This window comes from Leishmania martiniquensis, chromosome 29 (genome assembly GCF_017916325.1).
Source record: "Leishmania martiniquensis isolate LSCM1 chromosome 29, whole genome shotgun sequence".
Classification (NCBI taxonomy): Eukaryota; Euglenozoa; class Kinetoplastea; order Trypanosomatida; family Trypanosomatidae; genus Leishmania; species Leishmania martiniquensis.
The window spans coordinates 286,047-305,334 of NC_090164.1; the positions used below are offsets into that span (position 1 = coordinate 286,047).

General features: G+C 60.4%; 6 protein-coding genes across 6 annotated transcripts; all 6 read right to left on the minus strand.

The window, feature by feature from the left end:
* Positions 1 to 47: 47 nt before the first annotated feature.
* LSCM1_04368 (uncharacterized protein) lies at positions 48 to 1,934 on the minus strand (the record flags this gene model as incomplete). Its single annotated transcript, XM_067321877.1, has 1 exon — positions 48 to 1,934. The coding sequence occupies one exon, from the start codon at positions 1,932 to 1,934 to the stop codon at positions 48 to 50; it is 1,887 nt and encodes a 628-aa protein (XP_067176972.1).
* A 1,572-nt stretch (positions 1,935 to 3,506) lies between these two features.
* LSCM1_04369 (uncharacterized protein) lies at positions 3,507 to 5,273 on the minus strand (the record flags this gene model as incomplete). The annotated part of the gene is made up of 1 exon (XM_067321878.1): positions 3,507 to 5,273. The coding sequence occupies one exon, from the start codon at positions 5,271 to 5,273 to the stop codon at positions 3,507 to 3,509; it is 1,767 nt and encodes a 588-aa protein (XP_067176973.1).
* Positions 5,274 to 6,210: 937 nt separating this feature from the next.
* LSCM1_04370 (uncharacterized protein) lies at positions 6,211 to 8,034 on the minus strand (the record flags this gene model as incomplete). Its single annotated transcript, XM_067321879.1, has 1 exon — positions 6,211 to 8,034. The coding sequence occupies one exon, from the start codon at positions 8,032 to 8,034 to the stop codon at positions 6,211 to 6,213; it is 1,824 nt and encodes a 607-aa protein (XP_067176974.1).
* Positions 8,035 to 12,946: 4,912 nt separating this feature from the next.
* LSCM1_04371 (uncharacterized protein) lies at positions 12,947 to 13,969 on the minus strand (the record flags this gene model as incomplete). The annotated part of the gene is made up of 1 exon (XM_067321880.1): positions 12,947 to 13,969. One exon carries the CDS (start codon positions 13,967 to 13,969, stop codon positions 12,947 to 12,949), a length of 1,023 nt encoding a protein of 340 aa, XP_067176975.1.
* Positions 13,970 to 15,323: 1,354 nt separating this feature from the next.
* Positions 15,324 to 16,763, minus strand: LSCM1_04372 (uncharacterized protein; the record flags this gene model as incomplete). The annotated part of the gene is made up of 1 exon (XM_067321881.1): positions 15,324 to 16,763. The coding sequence occupies one exon, from the start codon at positions 16,761 to 16,763 to the stop codon at positions 15,324 to 15,326; it is 1,440 nt and encodes a 479-aa protein (XP_067176976.1).
* Positions 16,764 to 18,039: 1,276 nt separating this feature from the next.
* Positions 18,040 to 19,215, minus strand: LSCM1_04373 (uncharacterized protein; the record flags this gene model as incomplete). The annotated part of the gene is made up of 1 exon (XM_067321882.1): positions 18,040 to 19,215. The coding sequence occupies one exon, from the start codon at positions 19,213 to 19,215 to the stop codon at positions 18,040 to 18,042; it is 1,176 nt and encodes a 391-aa protein (XP_067176977.1).
* Positions 19,216 to 19,288: the final 73 nt, after the last annotated feature.

The following is a 19,288-nucleotide window of genomic DNA, read 5'->3' on the forward strand; positions in this document are numbered from 1 at the left end:
GGAGGGACGATGCGCTGGAAGACGCCATTGCACGCACGATTCGGCTTTCAACGGGCCCGCCGAGATGGGCGATCGTCGCTGCCACCAGTTCCAGACTTGCCAGGTGCCATCCCAAACCCCGCGCCTGTAGCTGCAGCACCGCCACCCAAGTTGAAGGCAGTTGGTGCACCCCCAGCAACCGCAGGGCCCATGGCTGGTGCGGAGGGGGGTGCTCCAGTAGCAGCAGGGGCCGAGGCAGTCCCAAAGCCCCCAGCGGCTGGTGCAGCCCCAAAGCCCGTGGCCGCTGGTGCAGCCGCACCGAAGCTAAAGCCACCTCCCGCACCACCACCCGCCGGTGCTACAGCAGCTGTCGCAGGAGCACCGAATCCACCAGCGGTCGCCGCTCCAGTTGTGCCAGCGGTAGAGGCTGCCCCGAAGACAGCACCACCGGAAGCCATGCCGAAGCCTCCGCCCAGCGCAGAGGTGGCGCTTCCCCCAAGCCCGGTAGTCGGGGCAGCACCGCCCATGGTGGTGTTCGCAGCCGATGCCACGGCAGGCGGCTGCTGTGGAATCGAAGGAATGTCAAAGTACGCCGACGACGATGCCCGACGGAACAGAGCCACCCCGTTGCGCTGTTGCTCGGTATCTGCGAAGAGTACGTCCGCCTCCGCCTGCCCGTACTGACGCGTGAAGAGCTCGCGGGCGACGTTGGCGCGACTGTGCAGATGCGCCGCCACACATGAGGAATCCCGTAGCTGGTTAAACTCGTACACAAGGGCGGCGTTGATTTGTGCAATGGCATCGTTTGGGATGACGCTGCTGCTGTGATGGCCGTGACCGCCACTCACGCCGGCGCCGTGCAGTCGACGACCAGGAGGCACGAGCGTTGCCTTCAGTTCAGCGAGAGCGCTGCTAACGTAGTCCATGCGACGGCTCAGCTCCTCGACCAGTGCCACAAAGGGAGAGGCAGCGCCGTTGCTCACAGCTGGGCGATACGCGCAGCCACGGGAGCTCCTTCCACTGTCCGCCAGCAAAGACGGCAGTCCTCGCTCCAGCAGCGGCTCCCACACGTGCCGCTCGTAGTCGCGAATGTTCGACTCCAACTTCTCGAGACGCTGTAGCTGACGGCCCGCCTGTTCTTCATGTTGGTTGCAGTGCACCGCGACAAGTTCGACGGCATGGTTGCCGTCTCCCTTCAGCGCTGCCATCTGGGTAAGGAGCTGCCGATAGCTAGAGGAAGGTGCCGTGACAGAAGAGCTTCCGGCAATGCTGGTGGCAGCCGCGCCGGCCGCTGAGTCGGCATCATCGGACTCGTTGAAGTACAGATACACCTTCTTAGCTGCGTCCCGCTCCGCATGCATGAAACTGCGCAGCTCCATCAGGTGCTGCTGCAGCGGCTGCGGCAGCGTCTCGAAGCGGACCTGCTCCGTCACCCGAGAGAAGTCGATGTCGCGTCCCCAGCTGGTGGCATAGCCGGGGCCCTTGATTCCTGGGTATGGGTACAGCTGAGCCGTCGGTGCAGCAAGGGCAGCAGGAGCGGATACACTCCCAAAGCCGCTCGTCATGCCAAAGCCGCCACCGCGGCCGACGCCGAAGCCAGAGGTTGCCGTGGAGCTGAACCCTCCGCCCGTGCCAAAGCCACCAGCAGAGGCAGGTGCGGTGCCAAATCCTGTGGCTGCGGCGGCCCCGAGGCCACCAGTGGAGGCAGGTGTGGTACCGAACCCACCAGCGAAGGCAGGTGCGGTACCAAATCCTGTGGCTGCGGCGGCCCCGAGGCCACCAGTGGAGGCAGGTGTGGTACCGAAGCCGCCAGTCGTCGCGGTGGTTGCGGTCGCTGAACCGCTGGTGCCAAAGCCTCCGAAGCCACGACCGTTACTCGCTGGAGGTGGTGCGCCAGCTCCAGTACCCATCGATGGGGTCGCGCCAGCCCCCGTCCCAAAGCCGCCAAACGACATTGTGAAGATCTGTCGCAGTGAAGAGGCAGCAGCTCCCCCTAGGGACCCGGCCAGTTCGCGCGCACTTGACTCGACTGCCAAAAGGGTCGCGGACGGCTCAAAGCAAACCTGTGCGACCTATAGCTTCCTCTGTTGTGACTTGACAGCGCCCACGCACTGGCACTAGTCCCCTTCTTGCGAGTCTCCACGAAGCGCCCAATTCGATTGGAGTTTTCGTGGCCACCTCTCTTTGTCACCGCAGACTATCGCCGCAGCCCGGTGTCGCCACGAGAGAGCAAGCCGGCGTGGCTGTATCTGCGTATGTGCGCCGGAGCTTTTGCGTGTACGTGGAGGTTCCGCGATGATGCTGCGGAGCGTGCGCGGGGTCTGCCGGAAGAGGGAGGTAGAGGTTTGTGCACAGAATGCGCTGCAGGGTCACACGCAAGCCTCAGCTCTTCCTTGCCAGCAAACGCGGTTTGCTTTCGTTCTGACGAGCCCAAAGACAATCACGCGCGCGCGCTCCCCGATGAATATCGCCCCTGGCGAGAGTAGAAGCAAGGAGCTACTGTGTGCCGACGTGAGCAGCCGCGCCGCAGTCGTGGTGATGCGCACATGAGCGAAAGAAGAGGGACAGAAGCACCAGCACGAGGAGGAGGAGGGAGAGAGGGTGCACGAATCCACGGAGGCGAAGGCAGAATGTGGGATTGGAGGAAGGGATCGTCCATTCGCTGGCTTGCAGGAGGTGAAGCAATACAACTGTCCGCGTCGCGCCGCAGGAGGTGAAGCAATACAACTGTCCGCGTCGCGCCGCAGGAGGTTACAGGAAGCGTCGCAGCGCGAGAGGGAGCGCTCGGCACATGCCAGTGATAGGGAAAGCAGCAGAGCGTGTCGCTGAATGCGAGATGAACGTCCGCTGCTCACAAATGCACTAAGGATGGGGTGGCGGGCGAAGGCGCTTTGTTGACCCGAACGCTTGCGAGTTTCTTGTCTCCGTGGCTGCTGTTGTGGTATGTGAGCGGGGGGAGGTGGCAGGCTTACGAGAAAGGCCACACACGTCGCCCTGTGCACAAACGTTGACTCAGGCGCGCAAGCGCATGTTTCTATGATCACAGCGGGCAAAGAGCGAAGGAACGCGCATGCGAAGGGATAAATATGCCCAGCCTTCCCTAAGAGAGAATGTGATGCGCATAGCGAAGCGAAACTCACACTCGCGGGCACCGCTGTGATGTTGGCGCCGGTGTCTCCGCACCGACGCACGCAGGCAAGCCAGCGGCCGATTAGCTTCAAAGAGTCCCCACCCTTCACACCTATGCTTCCCTCTTCACCAGAATGGGGGGTCAGTTGATGCCTACGTGTACGGAAGGGAAAGCGACAAGGAATAAAGATCGGCCACTTCTATTGGTTGTGTCTATTGTTTTGGGGGAGGGAGGAAGGGAGGGGGGGCCATGTGTGAATTAGGCAAAGGGGCGGAGTAATATGTCCCTTCCAGCCCTCTGCAGATGACGGCTAGTGATGGCGCCCCCCCACACACACACATACACACACTCGCAAATCCCAAGCAGCACGTTGGTCGCTAACGCGAAGGAAGTGTGCCTACCCGGTCCAGCCTGCGCAACTCAGCAGTGCGTTTCGCACATCCCATGCGGCACTTCTCGCTGAAGTGCTACGGCGGCGTTCCTGCAGCTCCCACTGATCCCGGTAGTACTGCGCCAATCGTACCCGATCGGCTTTGGCCTTGGCCGGCAGCGTGCTCATCTGTCTCTCACTTGCCAGCCCGGCTCTCGGTCGCACGAGTGTGCCGATCAGAGGGTGCATAGCAGGAACACCCCGGTCACTCGTGGGCCGCGCCCGCGCCGTCTGCTGGACTTGCCGAGCCGCATCGAGCTGGCGGGCTTGACAGCACGACCGGGCAATCGCACGGCGGTCGTACTTGTCATTGCTATTCGCGGCCACTCGAGACGCGCCTACGATACGAAGATCCTGCGCTTCTCGATGCGGGTGCCGGCACTGTGCAGCGTTGAAATTGCAGCGGATGCAGCCAACGGCTCCACGAGGTGCGAAGATGCCACACGTTGGAACGAATGCGGGCGATTTCGATCTAGGGAAGGCGCGTCGCATGGTTGAGGATGTTGCCGCGCGAGTCGCGTGATAGGGCGGTCGATCTCCTGAGCGATTGATGCGCTCAGAAAGCCCTCTTGAGCGTTCCCCTTGAGCCTGCGCCGCAGCACCAGTGCCCCTCTCACGGAGCAGCTTGCAGGAGGAGGTTGGGTGCTCACCATCTGTGCGGATGAAGGCGGAGCAGCTGGAAGATGTCGCTCCATCGCTGCTTGAGATGAAAGACTCGCTGTCTTCTGCCTTTCTTGGCACGCGAGAGGCGCCTTCGCTCTGCGCCAACTGTGGCTGTGCGGTGATATCATCGCACAATGCTGCACGTGCAGCTTCGCAGTCGTCGTCCACGGCGCGCACGCTGCCCGTAGCCGAGTGCGGAAAAGCGTGGCCTTCGCCGACGGGCAGCCCTGGCGGCAGCAGCAGCGGCGCCGCCGAAGATGGAGCCTTGGTGCGTGAGTTCGGCGTCCGCCGCTGGAGTACTGAGGATAGGATGAATGCACGGTACTCGCGCATCCACTGCGCCAGAATGGCGCGCTCGGCGGCAGGGAGCTCAGCACGCCCAGCAGCCGACGTTGCCGCGGCCCTAGAGGGTGTGGGCGAAGATGCGCCTGAGGCAAAAACAACCGCACTGTCCCCCGTGGCTGCCTCTGGGACGGTGTCTGCGACTATTGTTCGCGGAGGCGCAGACGACGAGGAAGTGGAGGAAGAGAAAGAAGAGGACGGCGGAGCGGCACCGGCGGCAGCAGCAGTGACAGGAGACGACTTGCATGGATGGCTGGCGTCAGCGTTGCTGTGCTTGCTCTCATGAAGGTCTGAGCGCGTATCTGGGGTAATCGGATCGGCGGTCGCAGGAGCAGCGGTGGGGGTGTGAACAGCAGATTCAGCAGGCGTGCTGGCGACGAGGCGGAACTGTCCTATCTCGGCCATCTCTGATGGGGCCGAAGAAGCCGAGGTGGCGGCGGAGGGACCGGACGCGCGGCTTGGCTTCTTGACTGAGGAGATGGACGTGGGCGCGGTGGAGGAGGCACTGCTGCTCGTTGAGAATGGCAAACAGTAGACGCTCATATCCCCCATCATAGCCGCCACCGTTCGTTCATCAAAGCCCATCTGCTGCAGCGTCGCGCGCACGATGTCGGCATCTACGCCGTCTGTGACTACCCGGCGCTCCAGGTAGTCGGTGTAGGCCTCCTCAGTCGACGTCAGCATTGTCAAGACGAGAAACAGTGCGGAGGATGTACCAGGTGCACGCATTCGAGCAGCGCGCAGTGTCCTTCGTGCTTAGAATCTATGCGCCCGAGCGCCACTCGGCGAGTGAAAGCGGCAGCGACGCTAATGTGTGCGTGGGCTGTATGTATGTGGCTGTGTGCGTCTGCGTGTGGGAAGGTCCTTTACACGCCGACCTGTAGAGGGGTGGGGAGGGAGGGGGGAAAGGTTCTCTGCGCCGAGGCACACGCCTCGATACTACGAAATTCAGCCTCTTCAAGGGGTGCTGCCCCGCGCAGCGCTGAAGCAGAGAAGCACAGCCCCCCCTTTTATTGCGCAGCCGCCTGATCAAGTGTTTTTCTCGTCTGGTGCGCTGTCAGGAGAGTGTGCGCAAGACGAGGCAAAAGGGAGGAAGTGAGGCAGACGGCAAAGGTCCGCGGCCGCGCCTGTTCGTGGCAAGCATGCATCCGCATGGACAGGAATAAAGACAGCGTGAGATATGTGCAGTGATGAGGAAACGTTGTGAGACACTTAACTTGATGCATCATGAGAGCCGTCGCCTTTTTTTTAGACACCGGGCCCTCTCGTGCGCCTTCTCTTCAGCGATCACGCGTAAAGCTCATGTGGTGGGGAGGAGGAGGGAGGGGGGTCAAATGAAAAGGGAGGCGCTGATGCCGTACTCATCCCGCACGCGTGCTCCCGTGCGGCGGTGCTCACGCTGCCCCATCTCCCACCTCAGCTTCACCCAGAGCCTCCTGCTACGCTGCACATGGCACAGGGCCGGTCTCTCACTCGTAGTTGCGTATTGTGCTTCAAACGCTCGCCTTCCCTTTGAGGAGGAGGGGGGAGAAAGCATTAGGAAAGATGTGAGCGCGCCGCTTTTCACGTTGGTTAGCGTCGACGGAGATCGCAAAAGGAAAGAGGGGAAGGCGGTGGGCGGTGGAGCCTTTGTCGCATTGGGGCCGCTGTGGCACCAATCGCACCGCTACACATCTTCCCAGTCGGCCTCGTCTTCACACTCCTCAACGCCCTCCGCGAGGTCGCCCGCCGCGGCGGCAGGAGGAGGGTCGGTAGCGTCCTTCGCACTAGACGGAAAGCCCTTCTGTCGCCTCTGCTTCCGTGCCGCCTGCTTCCGGGCATCCTCCTCTGACACCTCCCGCTCTGCCATAGCGTCTGTAAGCGCGAAGCTCTTGGCCAAGTGACGGATGCGCGCGAACAGCTCCCTCTCGAAGCAACGCTTCTCGCGGCGGCTCCACAGCGTGGCGGCGGCGAGATCATCCTCCTCATCGGCCTCAGTATTGTCCCCCTCTTCCGTACCCGCCATGTTCTCATCGTCCATCTCGTCCTCCCACTCACTCTCTGCATCGCCCTCGCCGAAAGCACTGTTATCCATCCCGACAATGCGGATGTCGCTCGCTGGATCACGCCTGGCGCGACGCATTTCTTCACGTGAGTAGAAATGCAGAGCGTTGTCCGCTTGCTGCAGGTATGCCATGAGCTCGGCTTCCTCGTCGTCGTCCTCGGCCTCCCATCCGTCCTCCATCATGTCGGCATGATCGGCCCGCAGGGGGGCATACCCGTTATGCGCAGTGCCGAGCATGGCAGTATTCAGTCGAGTCATGGTACCCTCGCCGAGAATGCGATCCAGGACTGAGTCATTGATGTTCAGCCGGTCCTTCGACGGCATCTTCACCTTTGATGAGGATAGCAGCATGGACTGGAAGCTCTGTGCCTTCTGCTGCATGGCGCTTGGGTAGTCGTCCTCATCGCCCACACCGTCGTCCCCCTCGTTCATGGGCCCCGCCATCCCGTGATGGGCGGCGGCGCCGTGAACAGCGAATCGGTACTGCATGAAGTCCGCTGCGTCATCTCCGCCTCCAACGTGCTCACCGGCATCCTCCTCCTCCTCGGCTGCATCGATGGAGGAGACTGGGGTGGCGCGGCCGGCCTCGCGGTGCATGGCGATGCGGCGGCTTCGCAGCTTTTCGCGCTCATTCGACATGTCCAGATACTCGAGGGCCTTGATCATGATGTTCAGCTGCAAGTTTGTTGCACTCCCGTCACCGACATCCCGAGCGGCGTTGTCATAAATGGTGCCGTCGCCGCTGGTGGAGCACGCCATCAGTAGTTCATCTCGCGCGTTCCCCTCCATCGCGGTGGCTAGGTGATAGTTCAACGACACATCTGTGGAGTCGGAGCTGGTAGAGCTCTGATCGCTGTCATCGTAGGTGACGCCCCCCTCACGCTGTAGAAGTGCGCGCAGCAGCTTAATGTAATGCTCTCGTTCCTGAACCTCCTCTGCACTGCCTAGAACTGTGTACACCTCCTTTGCTTCCGAGACCGATGGTGCTGAGCCCCCAGGTTTAAGAGCAGTCGCTAAATTCTTCGCAGTGGCGGTGGCACTGGTCGCTGCCTGAGTACGTGCCGAGCCTTTAGCCTTGCCGCGCGAGAGCGTCTGCCGCGCCTTGACCTTCTCTTCGTCGAACAAGTTTTCTGCGCCTCTGCCGCTGGCGAAGGCATCGTCGTCGTCGCAGCTACAACTGCTGGTCCACAGGCATCGAGCCACGCTCAACCACCACGGGGGGCTGGCGCTCTCCACAGGTGCTGCAGTCTCTGAGCGCTGCCGTGACTGAAGAAGAGAGCCGCCAACGGCTGCAGAGATGCCGAGGGCCACTGCGGCCGCACCGAAAAGAGCTGTGCGGCTGACGGCGTGGCTGGAAGCGCCGATGGCTGGGGTGTGCTGCACCGCTGCAGCGTAACTGTGTCTCAGCGTAACTGGTGTTGCTGAAGTGGAAGACGCGCCAAACATGATGGTGGCGCGCGCAAGCCCCGGTGATGAGTTTCCGCCACTGTGTTTCCCCTTCTCTGACAACACGCTTTGTCAAACGCCTTCACTTTCGCTCGGCGCTCTCCACAGGGAAAGGCACTCTGTGTGTATGCGCCGATTCTCCTCGGTACACTAGAGCGCCTCTCAGGACAAATCTGTGTGCAGCACAAACGGCACGGAAGCGCTCGCTTGCCTTGGCTGGCTTAAGGTGGTGGCCCTTAGGTGGTAGGCCGACTGCTCTTGTGCTGGTTAGCGTGTCGGCTTTCAATAATGTATTCCAAGGAACGTTCGGGTGGGCCAGCGCCCTTACATGAATTCGGCTTGCAAGGTCGACGATGTCGGTGTCTCGCTCCTGTTGTGAGAGAGGGTGGGGGGAGTGGGCGCAGTGTTGCAGTACCAGCGCTGAGTAGCCTGTACGGATGTGCGGAGGGAGGGAGGGAGGGGATCGCCTCAATGGATGGGTTATGACTCACTTAGACCCGATAAGCAGAGCGGAAGAAGAAGAGGGCAAAGCCAAAAATAGCAAAAGAAAGGCAAAAACAGAAGAGACTCCCACGTCATACAACTCCAGTCGGCGATCGTCGTCGCGCTGCTCTATGGTGTACCTTCTCTGGTTGCTCAGGTACACGGCAATGGTGATCGCGCGCACGGAGAGCCGATGGGCGCTTTTTTATCGGCAAGACCAGCACGAGAGCGATAGCGGGCGACAGCGAAGAAAGTTTCAGAAGGCTCCGTGAGGGGGACGGAGCCCAACGTCATCAATGCGCCCCCACCCGCCCAAACGAAAAGGCAGAGAACTGCTTCGATGACCAAAAAGGCGTCCCTTGACCAACAAAATCACTCTCGTCCGCCGGTCGCCCTCTTCGGCAAGACCGCAAGCAGTGGGGAGAACGAGAAGGGGGGCACATCCAGCGAGCACAGGCAGCCTCTTCGCTTCAGCATCGTTCTACGCACTTCGCGGTGCAAAGCTCGCGAGAGCGGGGGTTCTTTTACTCTTGAGCCAAGGCACCGTCTACCTGCGCACGTTCCTGCATGTCAGTGCATGCTTGACAAGTATGTGTGTGGATGATAGAAAGAAAGACAGCGGCGCTTCTTTCGCAGAAATCGGGAGAGAGCCGGAGAGGCGCACAGTCGCTTCACCTTCTTATCCGCCCCCTTTTTTCCGCTCTGTCCCTGTCTGTCTGTCTCCCCTCACCCCTTTCCCCTTCTTCTCAGCGAATCACGTAGGCGGCTGGGGACAAGAAGAAACACGCGTTCGTTCTCCCCGCCTCCCCTGCGTCATCGTCCAATGACCCTCTCCTGTGTGCGCAAGACGTTCTACCTATCCGCGCTCCGCTTGACGCGCCTTCTCCTCTGCACCGCCGCAGCCTCGAGTCCCATCATCGCCGGTACCCCCCTGCGCTCTAAGCCCAAGCGCCGCGTCCGTATCGCACTTGCGCTGGTGCAGAACGCGGAGTCTGACGTAGAGCGCTCCCTCGCGTGCACTTTCCCCCTTCTCCTCCCGCCCCCCCCCCACTCCACACACGCACACACACAGACAGCTCTGTGAGAGCGAGTCTACTGAGGTTAGCAGATCGCTGATGCGGAAAGACGCTGAAGGGCTGCCCCTCCTCCTGGCCAAAGGATTCGCTCGCCTCTTTGAGCAACCCGCTTCAGAGGCAGTGCCTCGCTGCCGATGCCTCCTCGAGCCGCAGAGCCTCCTGGGGGAGGCCGTGCCCCCCCCCGCAGGACCTCGCCTTCCGTCAACGGATCGGCGACTGTGGAGGGCAAGTTGATGGAAGTTCGTCCGAGTGTGTCTCCCCTGTCAGGCCCTGGAGAAGGGCTGAGGCACCGTCCGGGATGAACCTGCCTTCTGAAGCTAGACGCCAAAGGGTTGAGGCCTCTGCAAGGGGGGGACTCGGCCTCTCCCTGTTGGTCAGACCCATGGGGTCCGCTGCCGGCACTTTGGCTCTGCATCATCACGCCACGTACGCTGAGGCCCCTGATGTCTACCCCCGCAGTCTGGCCAGCAAAGGAGTTCACCAGCGGCAGAAACGGGTGTACTCACGGGCTACCTCTCTTAGTGCATGGCGGCGAATTCGAAGCCTCGCTGCACGCTAGTTGGTGTCATCCGCCTCCCCGCTGTTGACGGACGCAGCGATCGCGTAAGGCTGATATGCGTCGTCGGACCTGCATCCAACGGCAGGCTTACCAGCGCACTGTGCATCACTGCGTGCATGGGCACGACGAGTAACGTCCTCCAGTTCCGCCCCCTCGGCCTTACCGGTCGATCCATTGCACCGCTGTTGCGGCCACGTCCAGAGCCGCTGGGCCGATGCGCCACCACTTGGCAAGTCCCCGAGTGCCTCAATAGACTGATTTTGGATACGCGCCGAGGCCGTGTCCCAGAGGATAGACACAAGCCACCGATGCGCAAAGGCGGCGTCCCAAATTTTGAACTGAAGGGCCACGCGCATGTGTGCGTGACTTGAGTTGTTCAAGTTCGTTGAGAAGAGCTGACGCGGTCCCGGCATCCCTGCGATGGGGGTCGAACGGTCCCCTGCCAAGCGAGGCTGGCGAGCTGCGGGCGTTGCCGCGCTGCTGCTCACGTACTCCCAAACGTGCTCCAGGCTTGATCAGGTCCTGCATTCACTGGCACCGCTTCCACTGGTGCGCGCGCATGCGTCCCATGGCGGCCAGGTGTGTTGCGGCTTCACCGTCATGCCTCCTTTGACTGCCTCGACGCTGAGAGGACCCCTGCCCAGGGGCCCCTTCCCTCTTCGGTCCCAAGTCCTTCTACGGTGTTCGTGTCTTCTTGCGGCCCCCTCTGCATTCCTCCTCCTCTTGCCCTCCCAAGAGAGGAGGAATGCAGGGCGGTGCTTGCATGTCACCTGTCGTCGACTCTGCTTGTATGTGTGTGTGTGTAAGAGTGCGTCCCCCGATGTATTTAGCTGTGATTGCCCTTTCTGCTGTTGAGGTGATCGCCGGTGACGAGAGAGAGATGGAAGCAAAGCCCTCTGTCACTCAGTCGGCTTATCGCCTGTAAGGGGGGTGAGGGGGGAAGAGGGCCACTGCACCGGGCGAAGCAGCCGTATGCTTTGCCGCTCAAGTGCTCGCTCAGTGCAGGGGATAAGAGGGAGAGACGCGAGGGTTCCAGCAGGTAGAAGCGAAATTGGCGGTGGCGGGGGGGTCATACGAATGCGCTTCACTGCCCTGCCTCGCAACTCTTCAAAGGGCCATCTTTTTCCTCTAGGAAAATGCCGTGTGCCACCCAGTAAGCGCCCACCGGCGTGTTCGTGTTCGCCGATTCGCCTACCGCTCTCGCGCAAATGTGCATGGGAGGGAGAAGTGCGGATGAAGCCTGATCACCGTCCCCCTCCCTCCCACCTCAACAAGCATGTGCCATGAGATGCGCAGTGGCCCTGTATACTCGGATCCAGCAACAGCAACTGCGCAGAGAATCAATAGCAAAAAGCTGCCGAACAAGGGGGAAAAACACGTGTCCTGTGCCCGCAAGCACACTGAGGAATAGGGGGAGAGCGATCGTGCACGCATGCACAGGCATAGTGAGCCAGAAGGGTAGAGAAAGGAGCTGTGGTGATCGTATCTGTGTTGTTGTATAGGCTTTTGCAGGGCGGGCCAGCGACTCGAGTGCTTACGGTATTGAGATCAAAAAAGTGGCACCGAGAGACGGAGAAGAGCGAAGCGTCACGCACAATCCAGCGCACGAGGAAACAAAAAGGCATGAAAACAGACGATCTCCACACACCACTGTCCAGCGGTTTCTTTCCTCTGTTTTTTTTGTATTTTGTGTAAGCGCGCATGTGTGTGTGTGTGTCTTCACTCCGTGAAATTCTATGCGGCTGCACCTGCCACAGACTTTGTCTTGCACTGCCCCATTCCTTTTTTTTTTGTTTTTTCCGTTCTGCTGCGTCTGCCTCTCGGCGTGTCGCACAGACACGCTCACACAGACACAGACAAGCGCAGCCGTCCACCCGGCCCTCAAGTACCTGTGTGTGTACGTATTTAGGAGGGCGGTTGTGCCAGTGTACTTCTGTATGTATCGGCCTCGCCACAAACCCTTCGCCGAATCAGCTCTCGCAGGGGTCGTGAGGGGAAAAAGACGGAAGTAAAGAAGAAGCAAGCGTTAGCTCAGGAGCGAAGGCCGAGAGGGAGGGAGAGAGACGAGATGGCGGGGAAAAAGGCGAAAGCTCCACAGTGTGAGTGCTCTTGGACTACAACACACATATATGTATATACACCTACCCACCTAATGGTCCTTGTGAATGCCTGTGTGTGATGGGTAATGGTTGAGGCGTGTGAAGGGGAGGGGGCGCACGTTTGCAGAAGCACACGTAAAGCTGAGTATGTAGCGGCAGCGATGATGGATAGTGGACAGAGCAGGAGGAGGTGGAAGAAGGAAAGCGATAAGCAGACCGAGTCGTGTGTCCCTCTTCGCCCTTGGCTGCCCTCCTTCGCATACTCAGTGATCGATCTCCATCCAAACGCAGCGGCACGCCTATACGTCCCTGCAGCCCACATGTGCTCGCGCCTTTCCCGTTGTTTGCCGTCCTCGAGCGTTCTCCTTTGCAGTCCTCTCGCGATAAAACTAAAAGAGGGAGGGCGGAGGGAGGAATAGGAAAAGATGAAGAAGGGGAAGGGTGCGCTTGCCCACGAGGAGAGACGAGAGAGCGCCGCTGATGCAGACAGATCTGGAAGCAAAACGAAAAAAAAAGAGGGGTGTAGTGAGTAAAAGAGAGACAGGGCAAAAGAAAGCAAGCATTTTTTTCTTCGGTAGAAACAGAACAGAAGGCAGACATGTATGCCGAGAGAGATGGAAAGGGAAAGAGAAGCACACGCCTGGATGTCCGCCTGCAACGGGCCCTGCGGAAGGAGGGCTCGATCGTCCTGACGGCTAATTTTCCGCGGGAAGGCCAGCCGTACCGGCTTCCTCGATACCACACTCGTTGGTGCCGCGCCTGATCAGGAAAAAGCCCTTGTCACCCCAGTCGGTATTCCAACTGTTGGCCACCTTCCAGTACGGGATGCCGTCCCGGACTCCCCAGCCGACCAGCTTCACGGCGTGTCCTCCGAGTTGGTCACCAGAGATGTGACTGTACACGCCACTCTTGTAGGCGACGAAGTCGGCGTACACAGTGAAGGCCACTTCGAAGGGGCCATTCTTCATGAGCTCGCGCATGTAAGCATCCTCGCCTTTGAGGGAGTAGGTCTTGGAGCCCTTGTACTTGACCAGAGCTGCATTGGGGTCATCGCAGGTGGTGTTGCACTTGGGGGTATCGTAGATGGTGCTTGGGCATGGCGGGTACTTTCCGTCACCCGAGTGATGGCCACAGGGAGGAAAGGGGTAGGGCTGGCACACCTCCGTCGCGAGGCCCACCAACTTCCACCACAACCACGCCATCGACGGGATGCCGCCGTTGCAGCCGAAGCCGCACACGAAGCAGCAGGAGAGGAGGTTGCCGGTCGATATGCGACGCTCTGGAAAGCCGGAGACGGTGCAATAGCGGTCCGATATCGCCTCCACGGCAGCAAAGGCCCAGCACGAGCCGCAGTTCGACTGGTCACGAATCTCGCCAATCGTCACACAGTGGGGCCAGTGCTCAGCCGCGTCGAACGACTCTGGCAGCTCTTGTTGCTGCTCCTCATCAGAGAAGACGCGGGGAGGGACATCATCGGTGCTCATGCTGATCACACCCATCAGCTTGCGCAGCTCCTCGAGGCTCTTGCCAGTGACTAGATAGCCATTCTCGGCCGAGGCAGTCCACTGGCCCTTCGCCTTAGCGTTGACCTCGGCCACAAACCTCTTGCCCAGAAGCGGGGTGTTCCTCGGCTCCACGTATAGCCCGATCCCAGCGGTGACCAGCATCACGGTGAGTACGGCCACCACCAGTAGCACGGGCTTGATGTAAAGTATCATGATGTGGTGCCGCACACGGTTAGGCGGAGAAGCGAGGGAAGGGCAATGAGAGAGAGGGAGTGAGAGAGGTGTGTGCCAAGACCTCAGACGAGAGAAGGAGTCCGTAAAGTAGTCGGTAAAGGCACCGCGAGGAGAAGCGACAAGACGGCGGAACGATCCGAAGGGAATGCAAATGGCTGATAACAGCGAGAGTGAAGTTCGAGGGTTGAGATACAAGACAGGAGAGAGGAAGACGGGTTCTGGGGTGAGGGGGTGAGGGGGTGAGGGGGTAATCGAGCTAATAGGCCGGGGCACTGCGGCCGCATCAGTAAGAAAGGGAAAAGATGAGGCCGAAGCGAAGGGCCATGATGGACAAAAGAGGTACGTGTTGTGGTGGAAGCACGCCACCAATGCAAAGCGTGCTCGGCATGCATGTAGCAAGGCAGGTGAGGGAGAAGAGAAGAGAGCGAAAGTCTGGGAAAAAGGGGGGTGGCGGGGGCAGGTGGGCCTGCCCATCCGCCTCTGCCATCCGCGCAGACGTCCGCGGCTCCGTAAGATGGGTGGCTGGAGAAAGCGTAAAGAGCACTACCGATACGACACTCGAGCCCCGTGAGCCTCCCCCGCTGACCCCGCGCGCCTCGCCTTGCAACGCCCGCCTGCAACGGGTGAGGAGCAAATCAGAGCACAGCAGCGGACGCGCTGCGAGGCGAGCTCACTCTTCAGGAGTCGCGGTGGCCACTCACTCTACAGCCTTCGCTCGTTGAGAGGGTTCTCGCGGAAGGGGGAGCACCTGGCGATATGGTCATAGCACTCTTTCCACTCGCGCAAGCAACGCAGGTGTCCGCGCCGGTGGGCAGTGGCGTCCTCAGCTGCCGCCCCCGACAGCAGCGCCTCTCCAGCCTTCTTTGGTGCTTTCACGCCTGAGAGCCTTGCAAAGAATCGCCCACGGGGACACACACACGCACAGAGCAGGAAGCGAATTAAGGTAGCAAAGGGAAAAGACGTCAATGCTCAGCGCGACACACCTCCGCCTTTACTGCCGCATTGCCACTACCCTCTCACTGGCGGCAGGTCGCCTACTCGGACAGCCAACAGAAAGAAAGGAATGTGCAGGTGGCGAAGTGTTGCACCGCAAGCGGAAACGAGAAGAATTGAGCGGCCCGTGTGCACACGAGCATATGAAGGCGCGTGTATGCATTGTCCGGGGGGGGGCACAACCGTCGGGACTCCAGCGCCGACGTCGCCTGCCTTAGCCGTTACGATTAAGCAACTGAAAATAATTCTTACATGGCCACATGCGTGTCATCACCTGCACACAACCCGCCCATGCGCACGGTGCATAGACGCGCGCCAGTCCCTCACAACGACCCCTGCATCACGGCGCAGCGGCGGCGGGCTCACTATTACGGCGCAGCGAGATAGCGAGCAGGAAGCTGGAGACCCCTAGCAGCACAATCAGCACGTTGAGCAGCCAGCCATCGATGGCGCTGCCCCGGTTCTCGTCGTTGGTCATCCAGCACGCCTCGGCTACCGCATCAGGAGGAAGCTTCGTGTGCTGTGCAACACCACTCCCCTCGGTTGTCGCTGACATCGCTCGCGGGGCGCTAGCCTGGAACGGTGCGAGATGGCCCGGCTGGAAGGCTCTGGGGAGCGGAATCGCTGCCGCCCCACGGCCGCCACGTCCGTGGCCACGATAGCTTCCGCGACCACGGCAGCTTCCCTGCCCGCGGCCGCCACGGCCACGGCCACCACACCCACGACCGCGGCCGCGTTTTCTCGAGTCCGTCGCCTGTGGAGGGCGGCTTGGCGTGAGATCGGGAATCGCGGCCAGCGGCCGGTGCGGTGGAGTGGGCCTCTCGGTATAGTTATCCCCTCGGTTGTAGTGCAGGTACCGGCACGTGGTGACCACGTGCGAACGCGTTCCACGGCACCACGTCCCGCACTGAGTCTCCCACGGCTCCTCTTTCAGTTTGGTGAAGGCAAGGTTGTGGCGCAGCTCAGCCTCGAAGTAGGCTGTCCTCAATCCGGGAATACCAATGAAGACAATGTCCGGGAGAAGGTGCAGGAAGGAGCAGGTGACCGGGCTGTGCGTCTCGCCCTTCTGTGGCTCCACATCTTTACGGCAGATGCGCATTTTCAGCGACTTTCCCGGGTTGCGCAGGAGTGCCTCCTTGCCAGGGTTGTCGACAAGCATGTTCAGTCGGATGAACCGGTCGCCTACGAGGACGCCACGGTTGCTAAGGTGAAGTTTCTGGCAGTCAAGGATGCTGTGTGGGGCGTTAGTGACACAGGCCTCCAAAGTGGACTTCGGGTTGGACTTAAGCTTCCCTGGAACATAGGAGAGGCCCCGATTCTTTACAAAGGCAGAGAGCTTGTACTGCCGAGTGCCTATGGTGATCATAACAGGCTTGAGTGGGGCGGAGGAGGAAGTGCCAGTAGCAGCCGCAACGGTCACCGCGGGCTCGTACTCGTACTCTTCGTCCGCATCCTCCCCCACGATCTCGCTACCTTCTTGCTCCTCTTCTTCCGGAATATCCTCGTCTTCGCTCCCTATGGCATCCGTGTCGGCGTCACTCTCGTCGTCACTCGTCGCTGCGCCACCGCCTGCCCCTTTGCCCGCAATGAAGACGTCGGCAAGGCATGCTCCGGCTTCGCCATTCTGGAGCGTCCCCCATGCTGCCAGCGTTGAGTCAGGCGCGCTGTGAGCATCATCGCCATCAGCTGCAGCTTTTAGAGGCTGTGCTTCAGCCGGGTATGCAGCACCTGTGGAGCTGCCGATACCCGCCAAGGTGGCGCCTGCATCCTTGCTGTCCATTAGGTATGTTGGTAGATGAAAGGCACCGCTATACGAGGTGCCCAAGAACGAAAAAACAAAGCCAAACGAAAGAGGGGCTGAGCGCTCACACAATTGCCTGCCTGAGTGCCTGCACGTTTTTCCGCTCGCTGAGCGCTTCGCTTCGCCTCCCCTATGCCTTGTCTGGTTGCAGCTGCGGCACGTGGCTCCAGTCAGTCTTGTTGCGTCCTCGTTGGATTCCAGAGAAAGGCTTACGCTGGCATGTATGAGTGTACGTCGGTAGGCGCTCCCCGGCTAGCGCGCGTGTGGGGGGGGAGGGGAGGGGGGCGAGGAATGTGTCGAGGGGAGAGAGGGCGATCCATCGCCGTTAAGCCGTTCAAGGTTCCAACGGCGCGAAGGCAACAATGGGAAACGACAGATGACCGAGGAGAGTGCGGATGGAGGCGCATTGACGAAATATCGGCACTTCTCTAAAATCAGATAGCCGTGCGCGAAGAGAAATACCCGGAGACCGGGGAGACGCGCAGCTGGAGTAGCCGTCGCTCAGTCGAGTACGTGTGCAATGGCCTCACGCGATGGCGCATGCAGCCATGTCCCACGCAAATTATCACACCGACAAGAAAGCCCACGAGTCCGCAAGGAAGAGAGAGGGGAAACACGGCTTGCTGCCCGGCGAGATGTCGTCCCACCTCATGCATCTCCGTGTCGTTGCCCATCCACGCGCAAAGCACCACCGCCGGTGTGCATGCACCCTCAGAGCCCTTTGGTTGTTTATTGGTGAGGTTGCGTTAGCGACTGGCTGGACTGAGCCTCTAGAGAGAGAGAAAGAGTTCTTTGCTCTTCGTCTACTGTTTCACGATGTTGCTGTTACTGCCCGTCGAGTGTCCCCAAGGGTGGGACACATACGTCTTTGCGCGCACACGCACATACAGACGAGCGCACACCAGGAATTTGCCTTCACCTCCTCTGCCTTTCTTAGCTTAACCAGTCGCCCAGCATGGCAGGGGAAGCAAGCGGGAGAGGGATGCGTGAAGGGCACGCGTTACCGAGGAAGGGAGGGCCGAGAGAGTGGGAAGAGGAGGAGGAAAGAAGGGGCGACCACATGCGCGCGGCAGCAGGCCTGACAGCCACGCACGAGCACAAGCACACAATTCTCTTGGTCCTCAACCCACACACACCACCACCACTACCCCGCCCTCCCCCTCTTTGTGCGGTCCAATACCGCACCGAATCCCCTTCACGCCCTGTCTCCCCCTCTATAGGTAGCAACCGAGGCACGTTCGCGCACCACCGAGCCCTACGCCAGAAACCCGTTCCACAAAAGCGAAAAGGCCACGGCGCAAAGGCCAGCGATATGAGGCATGTACGTCAGCCCATCATTCACGCGCCACAGTGCAACGGCGCTACCGACCGTTCCCACCAGCGTGAGGCCCCAAAGTGTCGGGTCCGTTGGGAGCGCAAATAAGAAAGCCCCCAACACGAAGTCTACCACAGGCTTTGCGAGGAGGATGAAGATGTGGACAAGTGCCATGGACACCGTGGCAAGAAAGAGCGACACGCATGAATGAGGGTCCTGTAGCACCAGGGGGAGCTGGCGCTGCTGCCACGAAGGGGCCACGTCCCTCAAGACTTGCCGGTAGATTTCTTTGGCCACCGTAAGGCACAGGCCTGCGGCGCCGGCCGGATCGGATTGCACCGCAGACCAATGTAGCGCCTCCGCCACAGGAGTTGGACTGCCATCCGCTCTGAGAAAGAGCGGTATACTCTTCTGCACCACCATCCACCACACGATCCCTGCGAGACCCACCGCGACGGGAATCGTCACCAACGGCAGTGGTGGATGCCATACACGGCCCCAGAAGCGGCTCCGCCAAAAAGCGACGGTGTAGCCAGCCAGGAGAAATCCCTGCAAGCACAAGCAGCGGCGCACAAAGATGTCTCGGAGAAGGATGACAGCAACATCTGCGGGGTGCCAGGACACAATCAGCTCTGTTACAGGGGGCACTGTCGTCACGAACGGCGGATAATGCAAGCGGCTTCCACCAAAAGAGGCGATGGCGATATTCACGAGCGTGAGAAAGGCGAGCGTGACGACGGAGTGCCAACGGCGCGGCTCCTCAAAGAAGCCCACAAACGGTGCGATCACGATGCACGGGATGACGAACAGAAGCAAGAGCACGATAGCGGACACCATTCCAGTAGGCAATACCGAAAGTGGCACAGACGACCTCATCGACGGTTCCATGAAGAGGCCTATACCCTCTTCGCCGAACATCGCGAGGTGATAGTAGAGAATACCGAATAAGGCAAAAGGGGCGAGAAACCATGTGAGGTAAAAGCGCTCCTTGTACTCGACGTGACGCACATAGGATTTGAACGTGGCACTGTGTGCCAACTCCTCTAGGCAGTTAAGCGTGTACTGGTTTGCGGCAGGACTGTGGAAGTCCCTCGGGTCGATGCGCTCGCAGGGCATGGCGGGTCTCTCTAGAGGCGATCCAAGCTGCCAAGAACAATATGGAGCCCTCCGCAGAGTCCAGCTTGTCGGC